At 45.2% G+C, this 19,025-nt stretch overlaps 1 protein-coding gene and 1 long non-coding RNA gene across 2 annotated transcripts; one reads left to right on the forward strand and one right to left on the reverse strand.

The window, feature by feature from the left end:
• The first annotated feature begins 71 nt into the window (after positions 1-71).
• Positions 72-18,028, forward strand: SLC35A1 (solute carrier family 35 member A1). The gene is made up of 8 exons (XM_063389625.1): positions 72-361; positions 3,515-3,692; positions 7,479-7,638; positions 7,996-8,148; positions 9,403-9,469; positions 15,809-15,985; positions 16,385-16,519; positions 17,850-18,028. Exons 1-8 carry the CDS (start codon positions 133-135, stop codon positions 17,978-17,980), a joined length of 1,230 nt encoding a protein of 409 aa, XP_063245695.1. The 5' UTR covers positions 72-132; the 3' UTR covers positions 17,981-18,028.
• LOC134546654 (uncharacterized) lies at positions 12,511-15,802 on the reverse strand. The gene is made up of 2 exons (XR_010079230.1): positions 13,578-15,802; positions 12,511-13,402 (listed from the first exon to the last, which is right to left on the reverse strand). It is a non-coding gene; the product is annotated as an uncharacterized LOC134546654 (long non-coding RNA).
• Positions 18,029-19,025: the final 997 nt, after the last annotated feature.

A 19,025-nucleotide genomic window follows, 5' to 3' on the forward strand; every position in this document is an offset into this window, starting at 1 on the left:
TTCCACGGGAGAAGGCACTGCAGTGCTGTAAAATACTGGGAAAACCTCCATGTCGGTTTTGTCGCGGCAGAAACGTGTCGGTGGCTACGAGCTTGCTCCTGGCAATGAGAAATACGTGTGTGATATTCCTGGATGTCCGCTGCCAATGAAACAGTTCCCAAACGCGGCCGGGCGGAGCAGGATGCTCTCCAGGATATCCAGGCGGGACGGAGCTCGACTCGATGGTTCTGCGCGGGCGGCGGGGCGCTCTGGGCGGCCGCGCCGCACTCTATGGTGCGATGGGAGGAGCGGCGGGGCACGGCGGGCGGCTCCGGCCCGGCGGTCCTGGAGCCTTCGGCGAGCACCATGTCGCCTCCGAAAGGTGAGGGCGGCGGCGCCGAGCTCCCGGCGAGTCCCTCGGCTCCCGGTGGGCGGCACGGCCGGAGAACGGGGACAATGCCCACCCGCTTCCCGAGAGGAAACGCGACCCGCGCTCAGGCTCCCCCCGCCTCCCCCCTGCCAGAGCGAGTGGAACTGTCCTCCCCGCTGGGGGCTGTGGCACCGGGCGCCACCACCGCGGGAGCGAAGGGGGGGAAGGGGCTACGCGGGGCCGCGGGGTCGCGCTGGGGAGGGGCTCTCCCCTCCTGCCTTCCCACCCTGCCGCCCGGGAGCTTCTCCCCGCGGTGTGGCACCGCTGCGTCCCGGCGTGTGGGCGGCGGGTGCTCCCGGTACGGGGCTTGCCGGGTCCCCGGGGCGCCTCCGCCTTTAGGATCAGCCACGGTCGCGTCCCTCCGCCGCCAGTTCCCCTCTGGGAGCGTCTGACCATGGCGCAGCATCTTTGGGGTTCATGCCGGGGCGCAGGCGGTCAGTGCACAGCGACATCCCCTGCACCCACCCGGTGGGCGCCGCAGGCGTCCCTAGAAACGCCGCCGCACCCAGGTGCTTATTGGAGTGTGTTTAGGTTGGACATTAGGAGGAATTTCTTCACGAAAGGGATGATTAGTTGCTGGAATGCGCTGCCCAGGAAGGTGGTGGAGTCACCGTTCCTGGAGGTGTTTAGGGAAGGACTGGATGTGGCATTTAGTGGCACGGTCTAGTTGACTTGGTCGGTCATAGGTCAGACTCGTTGACACCAGAGGTTTTTTCCAACCTCATTGATTCCCTGATTCCCAGTGATTCTGTGTACAGCGAGGCCAGAGCCCACACGGTCCCGAAGCCACAACCTCGGGCAAGCCAGGAGGGTTTAAATCCACCAGGAAGGCGCTGCCTGCCCCTGTTCGCGCTCCCCATGCGGGCCTTGCCCAGGGCTGCCGGCAGTGTCTCGGCGGGGCCTGGGGGCTGAGGGGCAGCAGCTCCCAGCGGTGTGTGCCCGCCCGGCAGCCCGGAACATCTGCAGGCAGCGGGCCGTGCTCCCGTGCCAGGCTGCCAGGAGCCCTGGCGGAGCCTTGGATGAGCCATGGAGTTGTGTGGGAGGCCCGCACTTGTATCCCGAGGCTTTTGGCCTGGCTGGTCTCTTTTTTGCCAGAAATCATTTCATCCAGGTACGATTTACTGGGTAAAAAACAAAAGCTTCTTCCAGCTCTTCTTTTCTTTAGGTGCGTATAAATTCAGATTTATCAGCAGAAGTTATGGGTGCCCCAGCTGTGCTTTCTTCTGCTCCACTTGCTGCACTGGTACTGATACAGTGATGTGAGTCAGGCTGAAGAGAAGTCCAGCTGAACAGAATTACAAATACCTTTTTACATGATGCTCAAACCTTCTAGTCTAGATACTAGGTTCATTATGTCTTGCTACATTTGGTTTACCCAAGTTTCCAAACCATTGCCAAATTGTAGCTTTTTTCTTCTTTTTTTCTTCTTTTTTTCTTTTTTTTTTTCTTTCTTTTTTCTTTTTTTTTTTAAGAGTAGTTAATAGAGGCAAGGATTAAGTTTAGTTTTAGTTTGGTGGTGCATAGACTTAAAATCTTCATGTGTCAAATCACAGCGTTAATATAATTTCTGTCAGCACTGAAACATCGTTAGAAGATACATTTTTGTCAAACGACATGGGGTTAATTATATTTTCTGGTTGTTATGCCCTTGGATTCCCTCCCCACAATCCAAATTTAATTTAAAAATGGATTACAGCTCGTAAGTCTCTTCTAAGCATTGTTAGTCCAAAAACTAATTTGCTCTACCTTTTAAAAGTGGTTACTGACGTGGGGAAGATTTTTATCTATAAGGAAGTAGCTAATTTAAATGATTGCAGTGGCAGGAGGTATTAACTATACCTTGCTGAAGTGTTATGCAATTGAAGACATCTCTGGCTTGAAAGATACATGAACCAAAGCATTGGTCACACTGCATTCAGCATCTCATTCCTTTATTAAATGAACACAATTATTACAAAACTACTTGTCCTGTATCTCATTACCTAATCAGCAGAGGAACACAAACTTACACCAATTGAAACATGTTTCTTTAGGATATTTAGAACATGACAGTGGCCCCAAAGGTGGTGCTGAATGACCAATACCCAGCAGAGGTGTGCCAAACATAACAATCTACCAGTCTGAAAAAGGATTTTGTAGAAGCTGCACATTTGCTGCTGTCTTTTGTTGGGTCTTGCCTTGGTGCAGAGAAATCCCATTTGGAGTTGTGTGTTGTTCTCTTTGCTGGTTCAGATGCAGGCTTAGCTATTCCCTGACCTGGGAATGCACTGGAGTGGCCTGATGGAACTCTCAGACCTTAGAGGAGCGCGGATGGACAAAAAACTGCCTTGTGCCAGGAGACCTTGGACAGGCTAACTTTTAAATTTGGCAGGATAGTAGTTGGTCCAGCTCAAAACTGTTACAAGTATTGCTACTGTTGTAGGAGTATAGCACTGGGGAGGACAGAGGGGATAACACAAATGATACACAGTCCTTGTGTGGTTTAATTTACTGGAAGAGCCTTAACCTTAGACCTTTCTACAGGGAATTTTTCAGGAAAGCCCCTTGTGTGAAGTCCCATCACCATTCAGAGCAAAATCTTCTTCTTTTAATAACTTAGGTGGAAAATAGGGCTGATGGAAATGCTGCCTTATTTATTAAGATTTGCTAGATTTCTTTGCTGATACTGAACTTTTCCTCTCCTTTTGTTCTTGCTAGTCTGCCAACACTCTTTGTGTCAGAGTTCAGTATATTACAGGAAGAGGATCAGCTGCCATTTCAGAGGGAGTGCCTACTGTCAGCTAAAGAGCAGGAAGGCACAGAAAGACATTTTGATTGTTATTAGATAAATATTAATGTATAATTAGTTTTTTCTAGAATGGAGGATCATTACGACTGCAAGACAGCATCTTATTTTCAAACACTTGGAGTTCCTGTACAAGCTTCTTTGAGAAGGCTGTAAAATTTAATCGAGACTTTTTTATGGGAAGTGTTATCCTAACCTTGTCATTACTGTCTCTGCTGACACAGTGGTGTTTGATACATCCCTCCAGCTGGAGAACACACTGTTTCAATGCTTAAATTAAAGTGGGGGTCATGCCGAGTCTCTCCTCTGTTTTGTTTCAGAAAATGTCAGCCTGCTGTTCAAGCTGTACTGCCTGACGGTGATGACCCTGGTGGCTGCCGCGTACACGGTGGCCCTGCGTTACACCAGGACGGTGGAGACAGAGCTCTACTTTTCCACGACGGCTGTGTGTGTCGCTGAAGTGATCAAGCTGTTCCTGAGCGTGGGCATCCTGGCTAAGTAAGTGTGGGAGTGCTGAGCAGTGTTTTGAAAACCAGTCCTTGCTTCTAACCTCAGATTCGCGGGTGCTGAAGTGCAGGTATGTCTGAGAATGTGGCTGGATAATTGTGCTGTAGAAGGGTAATTTCAGAGTGGGTTGGAGCTTGGGAGTCCTCATCAACTGAAACTGCTTTGTATACAGCATGATATTCAGGTGTGTCCTTTCTACATATTTTCCATTTTTGTATGCTTTGGAATCAGTTCAGAATGTCAGCATGGATTATCCACGATGTTTTGGGTCTTTGAAATGGTGTAGAAGAAAGTTGGACTTTGATCACCTGCTGTGAGCCATCATCTGCTGAGTTACATACAATTCTTATGTTCCTACTAATAAATTTCCCCAAACAATGTTACAGACGGACATTTTGCTGTCTCTAATAATCTGCAAACCAGTGCTGAAAGACTGTGATCAAAAAATACTGCTTTCTGTAATCACAGACTGCTGCTAAGAACTAGAACTTCAGTCCATGCATGAGCATCTCAAGTAGGGAGGTTATCAGTCTGCTGCATTTTCTCTCAGCTTCCCTGTCTAGGAAGCTTCCCTTCCTAGAAAGAATCTTTATATTCTGGACTTTTCCAAAGCCCAGTTCCTGCTGCTGTGGTACAATTTGTTCTTTTAGGCTCTCTGTCTCTCTTTGTGGCTTGTGGTACATCAGCTGGCTGTTATGTGCTAGAGGATCATGGAAACACATGATGTACTTCAGATTTTCATCAGCTCTTTTCCTCTTAATATACAAATGGCATTTTACTTGCTTTAGAAGTGAGACAATATTTGAATTTGGTAAGGCAACTGTGACAAACTGCCTTTTTTAAAAACCTTTCATTAAATGGAATGTGTTAGAGAAGGCAGGTGTGACCAGTGAGGAATTTCTATTTTTCTTTTCATGCACCATGGGCTTCTCACTCCATCAAATGCTGGCAGAGATGACTCTGCTGACACGTGGTTGTCACTGGTGTGACCAGTGAGGATCCCACTGGCTCCCCGGAGACTGCAGCAGCTCACACCTCCTGATAGTGGGGGAACCTCTGGGTAGCCTCACCTGTGTGTAATTTGTCCAATCTTGTGCCCCTGGGACCCAGGCTCTTTATAGTACACCTAGAGCAGCAGGGTAAACAATCCCTTTGGTTAAGGGTCTGTGATATTGTGTTCCTTAAATGTATGAATGGTCTTTTTTACTTGAAATAATTAAAAACGAAATTACTTTTAACTCAGAAAGAAGTCTTAGCATGCTGATGTTTTTAGGACAGTCCTGGACAGCAAAAAGTCTCTGTAGCCCATTATCTTCCCTTTGTCAGCAGAGGATGTGTAGAATGGAAGTGTAGCCAAAGGGGACAAGCATGAGCTGAGATTTCCTTAGCAGAAACTTATGGATCCTGTTGTCTTGTGTTGACAGATATGACAAATAATCTCTCCTCCATCATTTTGCTTTTCATATCTCTACAGATCTGTGTTTTTATCACCGATTTATTTTCTAAGCCAGGAGTCCTAGTTTAATTTTTCTGGGACCGTCATAGTACCCATCCCTAGAGCATTTCCAGTATTGTTACATCCCTTTTGAAACAGGAGCCGGAGCACTATGCTGTATTCCGGATGGGAACATGCCATGGCATAAGGCAGAGGGGTGAAGGTGCTTTTTCTCTTGGCTTCAGTTCCTTTCCTAAGGATTCTGCTCATTTCTCCAAAGCTGATGCCATCCTTGAGCTGGTGCCATGCAAGACCTACTTGCATCTTTTTGGCAGGTGCCCATAACTAGATGAGAGAAGGTTGCTAGATACAGGGGTAGTAATTTACTATGGTTCTTTCTCATTTATTGACACCTGAGCCTTATTTACCAATTAAAATGGGAAGAATCAGATTCACTGAGCTGTTTGGGGGTTATAATATCTGTTCTGATCTGGTCAGCTGGTGGGGTTTTTCTCTCCACAGCTGAGGGAGAGATGGGCACCAGCAGACACCATCCATCAGACCATGCTCACCTCTCCTTGGTAGCATGTCTGGCATGCTGGTGGGTCCAAAAGTTCCCAGCTTTCTAGTAACCTCCCCTTTCAGATCAGTTATGAGTATGCTGAACAGCATCAATTCCAGCACAGCTTCCTTCTGTGTCTCCTTTACAGCTTCCTTCAGTTTTAAATCCTAGCCCATTTGTCTCACCCAAGGCAAGGTGCCTTTGTAGTTCAGTAAGGAGTCAGAAGATAGACTACCATCTGTTTTTACTGTACAGCAGGATACATTTGTGTAGGTACCTTTTCTTTTTGAAAGAGACTACATTGGTAACTGCAGTATGCAGGATACTAGAGTACAACTCTCCCACTGTTCCAGCTGCCAAATTTGTTTTCTTACACATTATTACATGATACCTTCACTATTTAATTTTAAGGCATCTCCCGGAGGGCATAATGAATGGATGAATGCCAAAGAATCGTTGTTCAAAAGAGAAGCTTAGGATAGTTTAAGCTGTGCTAATTGTTAACTCAAGTGTACTCTCCATTTCTCATGCTTATTTAAAGTCCTGTTCACCATCTGGTAATAGCATTTGCCACATTCTGAGCTGGTACATAACTACTTAGCAATGGATGAAGAAAAGCAGAGCTGTTTTGCAAACTCAAGTTTCAACTTCAGCTTTTCTAACAAAAGGGTTTTCTCTGTTGCATAACTGATAGTTGTTAGTATCTCTCAGCTCTTCATACCTAGGAATTGGCTTTGTCAATGGAGTAATGAATTTATGAAAGGGGAAATGGCCTTAAAGTGAAAGAAAATAGGTTTCGGTTAGATATTGGGAATAGATTCTTTAGTGTGAGGGTGGTGAATCTCTGGAATAGGCTGCCCAGAGAAGCTGTGTGTGCCCCATCCCTGCAAGTGTTCAAGACCAGGCTGCATGAGGCTTGGAGCAAACTGGTGTAGTGGAAGGTGTCCCTGCCCATAGCAGGGGGGTTGGAACAAGATGGTCAGTGCTAAGTGAGAGAAGATTGGAAAAGGAAACCATGGGACAACTGGGGAGAGCACTGGAGCAGCAGCAACAAGTAAGCAGCAAATGTCAGACTGATGTACAAGTGATAAGGGAGAACCAGTAATGCAGAGGGCAGCTGTGAAAAGCTGAGTAGCAAACTGCAAAAGCAGCCAGCAGCAACATGTTCTTCCCCATTGCCTGCTCTGTCACACACTCCAATTAATTGAAGGAGAGGTGTGAAATGCCAAGACAGGGATAGGCAGCAGGGAGCCCCCACAAACCTGCCAGACCTCTTCATGTGTGTGCTGCTGCTGGTCCAGCATCTCCCACAGCACCAGTGAGACTGGGAGCCCATGGCTGACTGAGGAGTGAGAGATTTTTCTAGGTGAGTAGTGTGCAAGGGTACAATCCTTTTTTGACACTATTGTGAGGCCCAGTTTAAAGGAGATCTGGAAAATCATGGGTATTTGACATCACATACAAATATTAATACACACATTAAAAAAGGAGAGACGTGAACAACAGCCTTCTGTTCCACTGCCTATATTGACACACTGCTACACATTAATGCATTTAACTTCCTGATTGCAGCATGTCTGTCTCACCTTCAGGGCTTTCTACTTCTTGAAAACTTCACTTGTTTTTTGCCAGTCAACTTTTTTTCTCTTTTATGAGCAGAAAGTACATCTGATTGTGGAGGACAAATTTTCCGCCCTTCCAAGGGATTCATTGATTTGATTTCTGTTTTAAAATACCAGTTTAGGAATGCCCTTGGTTACTCTAATATTTTATTTTGCAGAGAAACTGGAAGTCTGACAAGGTTAATAACATCTTTAAAAGAAAATGTATTCGGAAGTCCTAAAGAATTGCTAAAATTAAGTGTTCCATCTGTGGTGTACGCTCTCCAAAACAACATGGCATTTGTGGCTCTTAGCAACTTGGATGCTGCAGTCTACCAGGTAATACAGGTTTCTGTCAGTAACAGATCTGGAAATACATTTCTCTTTCCTGGTTCATGAGGCACACTTGTCAGGTATCTGGCACACAGCACTCTCTTCAGCCTCAGTGTTAAAAGCGAAACTGTGCTTTGTTCTATTCAGAGCATACACTCTACTGCAGAGCTCTGGCTTTCTGAGCTAAGCCACTCACTGCTAGAGTCACTTCAAATTCACTTTGTTGTAGTTGGCGATGGATCTGTAGGAAATCAATGAATATAAAAATCTGTAATTCTGTAGTTGAATTTTCTATTTTTTTTTTCTTGTTTTGGAGGAGTTTATAAAACCTTGACCTCTACACTACATTCCCATCTTTTTTAGGTGACGTACCAGTTGAAAATCCCTTGCACAGCTTTATGTACAGTGCTGATGCTGAACCGGACCCTTAGTAAGTTGCAGTGGTTCTCTGTCTTCATGCTGTGTGGTGGTGTTACCCTTGTTCAGTGGGAGCCAGCTCAGGCCACAAAAGTACAGGTAAGAGTTAATATTTTGCCTCTTCAGATAAAGAGTAAACAACCCTTGATCATTGGCTTTCATCTTTGTTGTGTACCAGTTCAGGCAAAACCTGGTTTTGCTCAGGTCTCACTTGTTAGAAACGCAGAACTGATTGCTACAATTGGTATAAAGTACCACAGCCATCACAATCAGTCTAATGCACCATCCTAGGAGTGTCTGAGTAATAGATTGTTTCCAGCAGTTGGCCTTGGTAATATTGTAATTTCTGGAACAGACAGTTTGGAATCAAAGCACTGGGAGGAATTAGAAGCAAAACTCCAGCGCAGTGTGTGTGTCATTTGAACACACCCTTCAGAGGCACTGAGCTAATACCATGGCAGGGAGAAACAAGTGTCTTGTGTTTCTTAGGTCTTAGCTGCTGCTCAGCTGCCTTAGTGGGAAAGGTGGGTCCTGCCCCTGGGAGTACTGGCCACAGCCAAGCAGACAGTGCCTGTGAGCACTGTGAGAGGACCTGCAGGAAGTGAACACCACCCAGCTGCACTGAGCTGGCCTGAGGGACAGCCCTGCATCAGCACGTGCATGTGGTACTGCACTGAAATGCTAATTTGTGCTCTACTTAATGAAGTAGCTCTGTGCCCTGGTTTTGACTGGGATAGAATTAAATTTCTTCCTAGTAGCTGGTTCAGTGCTGTGTTTTGGGTTTAGAATGAGAACAGTGTTGGGAACACTGGTGTTTTAGTTGTGGCTCAGTAGTGCTTAACCACGAGTCCAGGTCTTTTCAATGTCTCCTGCTCTGCTAGTGAAGAGGGACACAAGAAACCAGGAGAGAGCATGGCCAGGACAGCTGATCTGAACTGGCCAAAGGGATATTCCATACTACAGAACATTACACCCAGTGTGGAAAATCAGGGAATTTGGCCAGGAGGGGCTGATGGCTACTGCAGGATGGGCTGGGCATCTGTCAGCAGGTGGTGATCAATTGTCTTGTGTATCATTTCGTTTTCTTGGGTTTTATATCTCTCTCCACTTGTTAATACTAGAATTAATAGTAGATTTTATTTTGATTTAGTTATTAAACTATGCTTTTATCAACCCACAAAGTTTATCTTGTGTTTTCAATTATTCTCTCAACTTGGGGTAGGGCTTGGGGGAATGAGCGAGGAGCTGGGTGTGCTTCATTGCTGGCTGAAGTTAAACCACAGCACTCTGGAATTGATTATTGTGAATGACTGACGTGTTGGATGCTTTTTAAGATACTGGTTGATGTTGCAGGTGGAGCAGAACCCATGGCTAGGGTTTGGAGCGATTGCTGTGGCAGTGTTGTGTTCAGGATTTGCAGGTACAGTATAATTTCTGTACATGGGCTGCATCTAAAGGACTGGAGAACCCACAGGGTTTAAAACTGAACATTCTACATTTGTTAACTGTCTTCCTCTAATAGTTTGTTCCCTCTGCCCATAATTATCTTCTACTTTTGGTAATTATGTCAGATTCATAACATGATTACTCCCATTGTCAAGCAAATGATAGGAGCATGTACCATTGGTTTTACATGATGCAACATAGAGGGCTGGTTTGCAAGTGGAATTGTCTTTCAAATGCTGTGAATAAGACTGTGGGGAGCAGCATAATATCTCACTCTGTACATTTAATTAACATACATCAATTTTATAAAGTTTACTTTGCAGTGAATAGCTCCCCTTTGGTGATCACATGAAATACTTACATTTTTTTTACAAGGGGAACTGAGCTCCTCGCTCAGTTTGTGTACCAGCTCAGCCCTGAGGTACACACTGCCATAGTTCTGTAGGTGGAAAATCTAACTGGGATGTAGTGGGAGCAGGAGGAAGGCAGAGGGGTAGAATAGTGGCAGGAAGCCTGGATGAACTCAGTGAAGGATTTTTTGATTTGTTTATTTTTGCTCTGTTTTACAACCAGTGTCTCCCCTCAGGGTAGTTTTTTTCTCTGGCTTCTGGAGAAGGACACCAAAACTTTAGGCCAAATGAACTGGTGCTCAGAAATAAAGAAATGCAACTTACTTGTTAATTTGAAATTTGGCTCACAGCAGCATATTCCCCTGAATGTAAACTGGATTCTTCCCCCCTCCCTTGTAAAAAAACAAGGTACTATCACCCACCTCTAGTACTGTAAAATCTTGCAAGAATAATCTTGTGTTGTGCATAGATGCTCATCATTCACAGAAGAACATTCTGGCGGGTAGAGGAGGAAAGGAGGAGAGTGTCATTCTTATTTGGTGTCTTTTGAGTGAAATGGGCACTTTGAAGCAGAAATACTACATAAAACTCTATAGAGCTCAGTCAGATTTTCCTGGAAGGTTATGAATTTCCTCATTTAAATAGATGCTCCCAAGCTGCAAGACAAAATACAGCCTTCAGGGTCTCCTAAAACTCCCGCTTTCCCGGATAATGTGGGTCAACAGCTGTGCTTCCAGAGATCTGCAGATTCAGAGCACTGACAGGCTGATGCAGGCAGCCTGAGACACTTAGGGCTTTCTTCTCCTGCAAAAGGATTGCAGCTTGGGTTTCCTTGCTGGCAGCTGAAGCTCTGGGGCAGCTGGGGGGGACTGTGTTTCATCCACAGAGCTCCTTGTGCCCTTGGGGCTTATATGTTGAAAACATAAATTCTATTCAAATTCCCTTCCTGTTCTTCCTTCCCACTGTCATGGGTTGACATTTGACAAAATGCCAATGCACCCATGAGGGTATATTTTACCTAATGAACTCCTGTGAGATGTGGTCAAGAACAGAGCAGAGCAGGCCTACTTCTTGAAACAGACAGACAATTTATTATATTACATAACAATGGACAATAGAAAAGGAAAGAAAAACCCAACCACCCAAAAGCAGAAGAGAAAACCTCCCAAAAACACTGCTTCTCCTCCCCCCAATTCCATTCCATACATGCTCACTCAGTTGTCTCCAGCACATTACCTTCATCTACTTGCTTAATCCCTCAACAACCCTGGGTTCCTAATCCAAATCATCATCCTTTAAAATTCAGACAATCCACATTCCATCCAGGACGAGAGGAGTCTCTCTCGCACCACAGACCACCCCCCCACAGGAAACACAGGTCCACCATCCCGTGTTCCCACGTCACCCATGGCACTGCCTGGAAGGGTCTGCCAGGGTGACACCCTCCTTTCCATGTCCGGCACTCTCACTGCCATCCATGGACCTGCACTGCAACAGGGCTCTTTTTAAGGATGTTTTGGCCAAGTACCAAAAACCAGCCATCCTCTCATTTTGGGACTCAGGTCCCCCCCATTTACCCCTGGGGCCGGGGGCTCCAAGAAGCAGGCCAGAACGTCTCTGGGTTTGAGCCAAAAACATCCACCCAAACACAGTCTTATTTATAGTCAGGAGGGTCCAGGGTCCGTCTATGGCTATCATTATGCAAGAAAAGTCCGGCCTCATAAGCCACTCCTCTTCATTCCGGCACTCGAAGGGGCTTCTTTTCATCTCACATTACCCTCTCGGTCCCAGGCTGTCCTCTCTCTTCTAAAACCACCAACTATGAGAATACAGCATCCAGGGATAACTCTCTTCTGCCTTAGAAAGAGTTAAAAGCTTTTATCTCCCACCACCAAGGTCAGGCACAGGCGATCGCAGACACTGCAGTTCTCACAAGCAGCTCCAGCTCGGCACCTTCTCTCTGTGGGGGGAGGAGAGAGACGGGACCGGGGGGGGGGGGGAAAGGGGGGGGAACGGGATGGGACAGGGAGGGGGGGGACGGAAGGCACCTCCAAAGTTCTCCCTCCACCCCTCCATTCTAGATGGAAGCTGGACCAGCTCCACTCCAGCTCCCTCTGTTCCCCACCCCGAGGCCCACCTTGCACAGCCAGGCCCACCTTGCTCCCCTCCCCCACCCGGCCTAGCCAGGCCGGCAGGGGAGAGGAGAAGACGCTCCCTCTCTGAAAGCAGAGCAGGAAAGAGGGAGTCCTGCTGGGAAATCCGGCTTTTAACCCCTCGTGTCCTCAGAGGCGTGTCCACCTCTTAGTGGCCAACAAAGGTGCCAATATTCAGATCTAAAGACTAATTGGTTTGACCACTACTTCCAAAAAAACTCACTTCCCTTCAAACCACGACACTCCACCCCTCGCCCTCTGAGGACACATATTTATAAACTAACACCAACATTACATTCATACATTTATGTTATCACCTATTTCATGCTTTGCTCTTGTTCCTCTTTGATCCCATCTCACAGTTTTCATCTTACAAAATCTCGATTTCCCGGTCAGGGAACCAAAAATGTCATGGGTTGACATTTGACAAAATGCCAATGCACCCATGAGGGTATATTTTACCTAATGAACTCCTGTGAGATGTGGTCAAGAACAGAGCAGAGCAGGCCTACTTCTTGAAACAGACAGACAATTTATTATATTACATAACAATGGACAATAGAAAAGGAAAGAAAAACCCAACCACCCAAAAGCAGAAGAGAAAACCTCCCAAAAACACTGCTTCTCCTCCCCCCAATTCCATTCCATACATGCTCACTCAGTTGTCTCCAGCACATTACCTTCATCTACTTGCTTAATCCCTCAACAACCCTGGGTTCCTAATCCAAATCATCATCCTTTAAAATTCAGACAATCCACATTCCATCCAGGACGAGAGGAGTCTCTCTCGCACCACAGACCACCCCCCCACAGGAAACACAGGTCCACCATCCCGTGTTCCCAAGTCACCCATGGCACTGCCTGGAAGGGTCTGCCAGGGTGACACCCTCCTTTCCATGTCCGGCACTCTCACTGCCGTCCATGGACCTGCACTGCAACAGGGCTCTTTTTAAGGATGTTTTGGCCAAGTACCAAAAACCAGCCATCCTCTCATTTTGGGACTCAGGTCCCCCCCATTTACCCCTGGGGCCGGGGGCTCCAAGAAGCAGGCCAGAACGTCTCTGGGTTTGAGCCAAAAACATCCACCCAAACACAGTCTTATTTATAGTCAGGAGGGTCCAGGGTCCGTCTATGGCTATCATTATGCAAGAAAAGTCCGGCCTCATAAGCCACTCCTCTTCATTCCGGCACTCGAAGGGGCTTCTTTTCATCTCACATTACCCTCTCGGTCCCAGGCTGTCCTCTCTCTTCTAAAACCACCAACTATGAGAATACAGCGTCCAGGGATAACTCTCTTCTGCCTTAGAAAGAGTTAAAAGCTTTTATCTCCCACCACCAAGGTCAGGCACAGGCGATCGCAGACACTGCAGTTCTCACAAGCAGCTCCAACTCGGCACCTTCTCTCTGTGGGGGGAGGAGAGAGACGGGACCGGGGGGGGGGAAAGGGGGGGGGAACGGGATGGGACAGGGAGGGGGGGGACGGAAGGCACCTCCAAAGTTCTCCCTCCACCCCTCCATTCTAGATGGAGGCTGGACCAGCTCCACTCCAGCTCCCTCTGTTCCCCACCCCGAGGCCCACCTTGCACAGCCAGGCCCACCTTGCTCCCCTCCCCCACCCGGCCTAGCCAGGCCGGCAGGGGAGAGGAGAAGACGCTCCCTCTCCGAAAGCAGAGCAGGGAAAGAGGGAGTCCTGCTGGGAAATCCGGCTTTTAACCCCTCGTGTCCTCAGAGGCGTGTCCACCTCTTAGTGGCCAACAAAGGTGCCAATATTCAGATCTAAAGACTAATTGGTTTGACCACTACTTCCAAAAAAACTCACTTCCCTTCAAACCACGACACACGCTCACATGAAGCACTTATTTTGCCATTAGACCTCCAGTTCTGGACTGACCATGTTTTACAGTGTGTTTTATTAGTCCAGCAAAATGAAAAAAGGTGGTGTGTTTTTGTCACTTAGAGATGGAAGTTTTTTCTTCAGATTGCTGATCCTTTGATAATTTCCAAGTATCTGGGGCCCCAACAATGCTTCTAAAAGCATTGGAGGGATAATTTAATGGCAGATCCTTTGTGACTTAAAACATCTCTGAAGAGTTAAGTTCTTCTAATCAGCCCCCATTCTTCCCTTCATCTTGCCTAGTGGATTTGTGAATCATATATTCACAAATCTAGAAGCATAGTTTTATTGGTTTGCCTACTGTTTTCTCCATTTATAACATTTACTAGCATGGTTCATACTCAAACCAAATATCTGTTATGTTGATTACACCTTGTTGTGCTCTGTGGGTCCTCTAAGGGACAGAAATCTCAAGGTAATTATTCTGGGTTATTTTCAAGGCTGCAGTCATTGACAATACTAGTTTGTTGTTGTTTACACTTCAAAAATTTATATTTTTATGAGATAATATCTTATTTCTTTGGTTTTATAATTATTTGAACCCCTGAAATATAGATCTGCCTTTTCATTTATTCACCATAAATACTGTATTCTATTAAATTATAAGATGAAATTTTCATTAATAAAAGAGTAGCAAGACCTTCCTTGAAGCTAACTTGGGAATCTGGGGTGGGAGGAAGTGCCTAGGGCTTCTAACACACGAGTCTTTGTGCCACCTTTGGTTCCATATTATTTTCTCATACTGTATGAAGGAGCGTGTGTGATATTAATCACCAATAAACTTCTAGTCAATAGGGCTCTCACCAGAAACTCATGGAAGTTGCTGGTGAGAATCCTGCAAACTGCTCTCTTTGTTTTGAAATGTGGAGGAAATTCCAGAGCTTGGCCGTGTCCTGATGGGTGAGCTATGGTTAAAATGGCAGGTGGTGTGGGCCTTGCCAAATGTCTGCCTCTTAGTCTAACAAATGCCTCCCAAGTAGAATAATGAAGAAGTATTTGGGGAGTTTCAGTAATGCAGAGCATAAAAATAATGCTCTTCAATGTGGTATAGAGAATTAGAGCTTTAGATTAAAATTAATTGCACTTCCTTAAAATCAATCTGTAGTTTCAATTAGCAGAAGGCCTCTGTTTTGATTTGCTCTTGTAATCTCCCAAAGCTGTGGTTTCAGAACAAGCTGCTCTGCCAAGTGCTTGGCCAGCACAAAGCTCCTGAGGAGTTTTCAGTTTCAGTACTGAGGTAATATAGATGCTCCCTTCCTTCCCTACCCCCCGAGAAAAATCGGACTAAAATCAGTTGAAAACTAGAATCAACATAACATTATTTTCATGGAGGCTGTAGATTGAAAAAGGGTAGAGACAGGAAAGGGTAAGGAGAAACAGGATTGAGGGAGACCTTCCCGCTGAGTCAAAGGGGATCCCCTTGCTAAACTTAGGCACGGACTTGACCAATGGTTTAAGCCTGAAGGTTTTAACTGCATTTAAACGTAACAGCCTAATTGAAATAATTTAACAAAAGGGTCTGTGAAACAACAGTAACTCCTTATAGCGCTAACTTAGTTACAAATGTGAAGTACTTGAGAATGTAGGAGAGGAACTTTCATAGTCCCTTTGCTGTAGCCTGTTCATGCTCACACAGATGTAAATGAGTTTGTACAGGGTGGAAAATGCCCCTTGAGTTCAGTGAAGTACTCCCATGGGATGCCTTTGCATCTTTTCAACAGGCCAAGGGTTGGGCCTTGAGGAGTGGGGGCACCAACTGTGGATCCATCATTGGTGTTCAGCAATGGTCTTCCAAGGATAGTGACCTTGAGAGTTTGCTGGCTCTAGGAGCTTGTGTGGTTTTAACATGCAATAAACTGTGAATCATTCTTCTCACTGAAATATTTTTGGGATTTTGTTTGTTTTGTTTTTTTCAGGAGTTTATTTTGAAAAGGTGTTAAAGAGTTCAGATACTTCCTTGTGGGTGAGGAACATTCAGCTGTACTTATCTGGGATTGTGGTGAATTTATTTGTTGTGTACATGTCAGATGGAGCCAAAGTTCTTGAGAAAGGGTTTCTCTATGGCTACACATACTACGTCTGGTTTGTAGTCTGTAAGTATCTTGTGCTTTTAGGCTTATGACATTGTTTTTCTTCTTTAACAATGATACAACTTATTGCAGGAAGCTACAAATTCAGTCTGACACACTCTCAGCTGTGTTTTGAAGGATTTTATTTTCAAGTGTCCTTTTCTTGAAAGTTATTCACTTATTCAATTTAAAATTGTGCTGAAACAGCAGCCTTAATAATTGACTAGCAAGTAGATCATGTTTAAATGAGTTATATCTTATTTACTGGGTGCCACGTAGACATCCCATTCCACTGAATGATCTGTTAAATCACTGATTAGGGCAATGGAGCCCAAAGTAGGAGCACCTAGTGGAGTAAAATGCATCATTTCAAGAGTAACCTACTGCACCTGTACTTATGGTAACACCTTATCTTCTTCCCAGTTCTGGCCAGCGTGGGTGGCCTCTACACCTCGGTGGTTGTTAAGTACACAGATAACATCATGAAAGGCTTTTCTGCAGCGGCAGCTATTGTTCTCTCTACTGTGGCATCAGTCATCCTCTTCGGCCTCCAGATCAGTAAGTGCCTTTTTGCCTTTGATTGGATGGCTGTGCACGTTTCCTGCCCGTCCAGCCTGCTGTACACAGCTCACAGCAGAGCCACAATTTATGCCCTCTCTCAGTTTTTCTGGTTTTAGCATCAAGCCGTGTCCAGGACTCCTGTGCACTAATGCATCATGGGTCCTTGTTGTGGTGCACAGAGGTGCCTGATGACTCTGTGCTTTCAAAGGCATCGGCGCTTTGTTCTTTCAGAGGCAGCTACAACTTCAAACAGAAAGAACCTTTCAGGTTTAAACAGCTTTATTTTCGTGCATCACTTTCTGATACAGTTTAGTGTGTGATACAGCTGTTTACCTGAGACTGCTGTTGATGGGTTATTCTTTCTTATGGATTTAGTATAGCCAGTGCCAAATTAATTCTTCAGCTATTTCCTCAAGGGCTTTACATATCCCTGATGAGTTACACCCACTACTGCATTAACTTTTATTTTCCCCATCTGCTGTGGACACCACCATGTAAGAAAGTCAAAGAGCAGCTGGGGTTGTGCCTGACTGATGTGGTGAATGTCTTTGAGAGGAAACACCAGATGGCTCTGGGCTGTTCTGGAACTACAAAGGATTTTCTCCCCAGTCAAATCTGTCTGATACTGTGCCCAGCACCCCTGCTCAGTCCTTCACTGTTCAGTTGTGGGTAGTTTCCTACCTTAATCCAAAGATGGTGTAGGAAAATGCTGGAAAAACTAGCTTTTTGATGGAGTATTAGTCAGACAAAACTTAAGGAAAGCTTGCAGAAGGAGGGAATAATCACTGTTTGGCTGCAAAAGAGCGCCATAAAGCAAGGGATGAAAAAATTTTAAAAAATTACTTGGGCAGTGTTTTCTTGACAGTTGACACAAATCAAACCTGGACTAATGAGCTTTCTGTGAAGGCCTCATTAACAGAGTTCCCTAATAACCCTGTCTTTGACATGGAAAGGCAAAAATGGTGTTATCACAGGCTACTTTATCACATCCACTGGCTTTTTATTATTAAGTTCATTGTAATGTAAGCTCAGATGGCACCTGGGACTGCAGGAGATGCTTCACTCTTGCTTTTATGACCACCACCACCACATTCTTGCTAATGACACTAATTGGAACCGTGTGGGGATTGTAAACACTTGAGATCCCAGTGACAGCGCTAAAGCTAAATGCTACAGCTAGAAGCTAAATGCTGTGACTTATCAACAGCTTGCTGTCTTGTTCAGTTTTGGGTAACTTCAATACTGTCATTCAGGTATCATAGCTTACATGGCTTGCTGAAGTTTCTTATATGAACATATTTATTGAAACTATTTTGTCTCCTTTCAGCTGTTACCTTCTCCCTGGGTGCTCTCCTGGTGTGTATTTCTATTTACCTCTATGGATTACCTCGACAAGACACCACAAAAATCCAGCCCTCAGAGAGTAAGAGCTCAAAAGAGAGACTTGATACTGTGTGATGTTGTCCATAAAAATGGACAAGAGAAAAAACAGACTTTTAAAAGAACTGCCTTTTTTTTTCTTTTCAAAATTAGCCTTAAGCTAGTCATGAAATGGTTTAAGTGGGATAGACTAAAAGCAGAAGTTAGTTCTGTTTTACATGTGGAATTTCCAGTGGCTGACACTGAGGCTACACTGCAGCTGATGAACTGGCTGGGTGTTTTATGGAAGGTATTCTTCATTCACATCGACAATGAAGAGTCTCATTTACAAGGAAAACCCAATGAAGGAACTGATCACTCAATTGTATATAATGTATATAACAGAGGGAAATCGGTTCTTTGTGTATTTGATAAACTGTCTTGCCCTTTGAGGGCAGAAATGCCTGAAAGCTTCATAAAAAAACTATTAAAAAAAGCAACTACTGCCAGCATTTTCTCTTAAAATACTTGGCAATTGCAGTTTGATTAATGACAGGAGAGTTTCTCTTCTAGGCAATAAGTACAAGATGACGCAACTCTACAGGGAATACCCCTGCTTGGAGCATCACCTACTCAGAGTGATTAGAGGTAGCCCTTGTTGTTTGGTTTAAAAAGTCAGATGAAAGACTGAAGCTGTGGATTTCCTTTTAATCTTTAAATGGTTTTTCATATTGGCTGTAGGTGGTAAAGGGATCTTCTACGCGTAGCGCAGGGGAAGGTTTGTATTTGTTCCTGTACCTCTGGTTTAACTGTGAATGAGTCAACATTAAGTTCCTAGCCAGATCTTTTCTCTCTCAACCTCTTTGTGCATACAGATGCTTGAAAAGGGCTCCTGTGATGCATGTTTGCCTTTAATTTATTGGTGCCAACTGTGTAATTTCAATCTCCTTCCTCATCTTCTGAGGCCTTCCAGATATTTCAGCTCTACTGACCCTGGTGCATTTGGGCAACTTGTTGACGTTCACAGTGGAGTTGAACTAGACCAATTTCATACTCTTGGCTGTATTTCTTCAGACATGAATTAAGCAGCTGGGTTTTACTTGAAAGCGGGGCATGTTAAACACAGCAGTAACAAACATGCCTA

The sequence above is a fragment of the Prinia subflava genome, chromosome 2, assembly GCF_021018805.1.
Source record: "Prinia subflava isolate CZ2003 ecotype Zambia chromosome 2, Cam_Psub_1.2, whole genome shotgun sequence".
In the NCBI taxonomy this organism is placed as follows: Eukaryota; Metazoa; Chordata; class Aves; order Passeriformes; family Cisticolidae; genus Prinia; species Prinia subflava.

Coding starts and splice junctions, on each gene's coding strand:
- SLC35A1 (XM_063389625.1), top strand. CDS start 133: ATGTCCGCTGCCAATGAAACAGTTCCCAAACGCGGCCGGGCGGAGCAG. Junction 362..3,514: donor CACCATGTCGCCTCCGAAAG/GTGAGGGCGGCG, acceptor GTTTTGTTTCAG/AAAATGTCAGCCTGCTGTTC. Junction 16,520..17,849: donor CCTCTTCGGCCTCCAGATCA/GTAAGTGCCTTT, acceptor GTCTCCTTTCAG/CTGTTACCTTCTCCCTGGGT.